The sequence below is a fragment of the Perognathus longimembris genome, chromosome 13 (genome assembly GCF_023159225.1).
Source record: "Perognathus longimembris pacificus isolate PPM17 chromosome 13, ASM2315922v1, whole genome shotgun sequence".
Lineage (NCBI taxonomy): Eukaryota > Metazoa > Chordata > Mammalia > Rodentia > Heteromyidae > Perognathus > Perognathus longimembris.
The window spans coordinates 51,045,028-51,046,685 of NC_063173.1; the positions used below are offsets into that span (position 1 = coordinate 51,045,028).

General features: G+C 43.7%; 1 protein-coding gene across 1 annotated transcript; it reads left to right on the forward strand.

Annotated features, from left to right (window-relative positions):
* Positions 1-472: 472 nt before the first annotated feature.
* On the forward strand, positions 473-1,411 carry LOC125362720 (olfactory receptor 5AS1-like). The gene has a single exon (XM_048361621.1). It carries the CDS (start codon positions 473-475, stop codon positions 1,409-1,411), a length of 939 nt encoding a protein of 312 aa, XP_048217578.1.
* The last annotated feature ends 247 nt before the right edge of the window (positions 1,412-1,658 follow it).

Below are 1,658 nucleotides of genomic sequence, written 5' to 3' on the forward strand. Positions count from 1 at the left end.
TAGTGTCTAGTGAGTATCACTGCTGAATTGATCCAAATATGCTTCTGCCGATAGAGAATATATGTAAGTGTGAGTATATTTTACATTTTTTCTCAATTATCCATTAGAAGAACAAATGTGATTTAAGGATTGTAATAGTAGAATTTCATTTCTATAGCTCACTGTCATTTTTCTTATTCTATCAGGTCCCCTCTCCAAAGGCAATTTTTCACCTCTCATATAAAATGCAAAGCCATCAAAAAATAACATATACTAAATAATGTTTTCTCTGAAACAAACAGTAAGTTTGTTTTCCTTAAACGAAAAAGCCAAGCAAAATTACATCACACGAATTGCCACATCCATGACATTTTAACCATGTATTTTCTTCCTCAAAAGGCAGAAGAAAGATTGTTTTCCAGTCATCAATCAAGTCCATTCACATTGTCTGATTTAATTTACATCCAATGAGAAAGAGAAGAAAACTACGAAGATGTCAGGGCAAAACTACTCCAGGCCTACCGAGTTCCTATTTGTTGGCTTCACAGATTCTCTCCCTCTCAGAGTCACGCTGTTCTTCATATTCCTCACCGTCTACTCTTTAACTGTGGTGGGAAACATGGGCTTAATCATTCTAGTGAATACAGTTTCAAGCCTACAAACCCCTATGTATTACTTCCTTGGCAACTTGTCTTTCCTAGACATCAGTTACTCCACAGCAATCGCCCCCAAAATGCTGGCCAACTTCTTGGCTTCCAGAAGGAGCATCTCTTTCTATGGCTGCGTGGTACAGATGCTTTTCTTCGCTTGCTTTGCAGACGCCGAGTGCCTCATCCTGGCCGCGATGGCCTATGACCGGTACGCGGCCATCTGCAGCCCCCTGCTCTACTCCAAGCTGGTGTCTCGCCATGTCTGCCTGGGCCTCATTGTACTGGCGTACTTCTGTGGCAGTGTCACTTCGCTGGTGCATGTCTCGCTCACCTTTCGGCTTCCCTTCTGTGCTTCCAACGTGGTCAATCATTTTTTCTGTGACATCCCTCCCCTCCTGGCTCTGGCCTGCTCAGACACCCACCTCAATGAGCTGCTGCTCTTTGCTTTATGCGGCACCATCCAGATCAGCACTTTCGTAGTCATATTCATCTCCTATGTCCGCATCTTTCTAACTGTGCTGAGCATCAAGTCCTCAGGAGGGAGGAGCAAAACCTTCTCCACCTGCGCATCCCACCTGACAGCCGTCACTTTATTCTATGGGACACTGCTGTTCATGTACTTGCGCCCCACCACCAGCTATGCCCCAGACAGTGATAAAGTGGTAGCAGTGTTTTACACTGTTGTCTTTCCTATGTTTAACCCAGTGATTTATAGCTTCAGAAACAGGGATGTGAAGAATGCCCTTAAAAGACTCTATGAAAAGAAATGGATTTTCAAATGAGTAAGAATTTAAAGTCTAGCCGGTGCTGGTGGCTCACACCTAGAATCCTACTCACTTAGCCGAGGTCTGAGGATCCTGGCATGAAGCCAGACGCGGTTGGAAAGTCTTTGAGACTCTTATCTCTAGTTAACCATATCCACACAGACACAAAAATCCTGAAATGGAGCTGTGACTCGGGTGGTACAGTGTTAGCTTTGAGGAAAAGTGAAAAAATAAAATAAAATCAGGGGTTGGGAATATGTCCTAG

Coding starts and splice junctions, on each gene's coding strand:
- LOC125362720 (XM_048361621.1), top strand. CDS start 473: ATGTCAGGGCAAAACTACTCCAGGCCTACCGAGTTCCTATTTGTTGGC.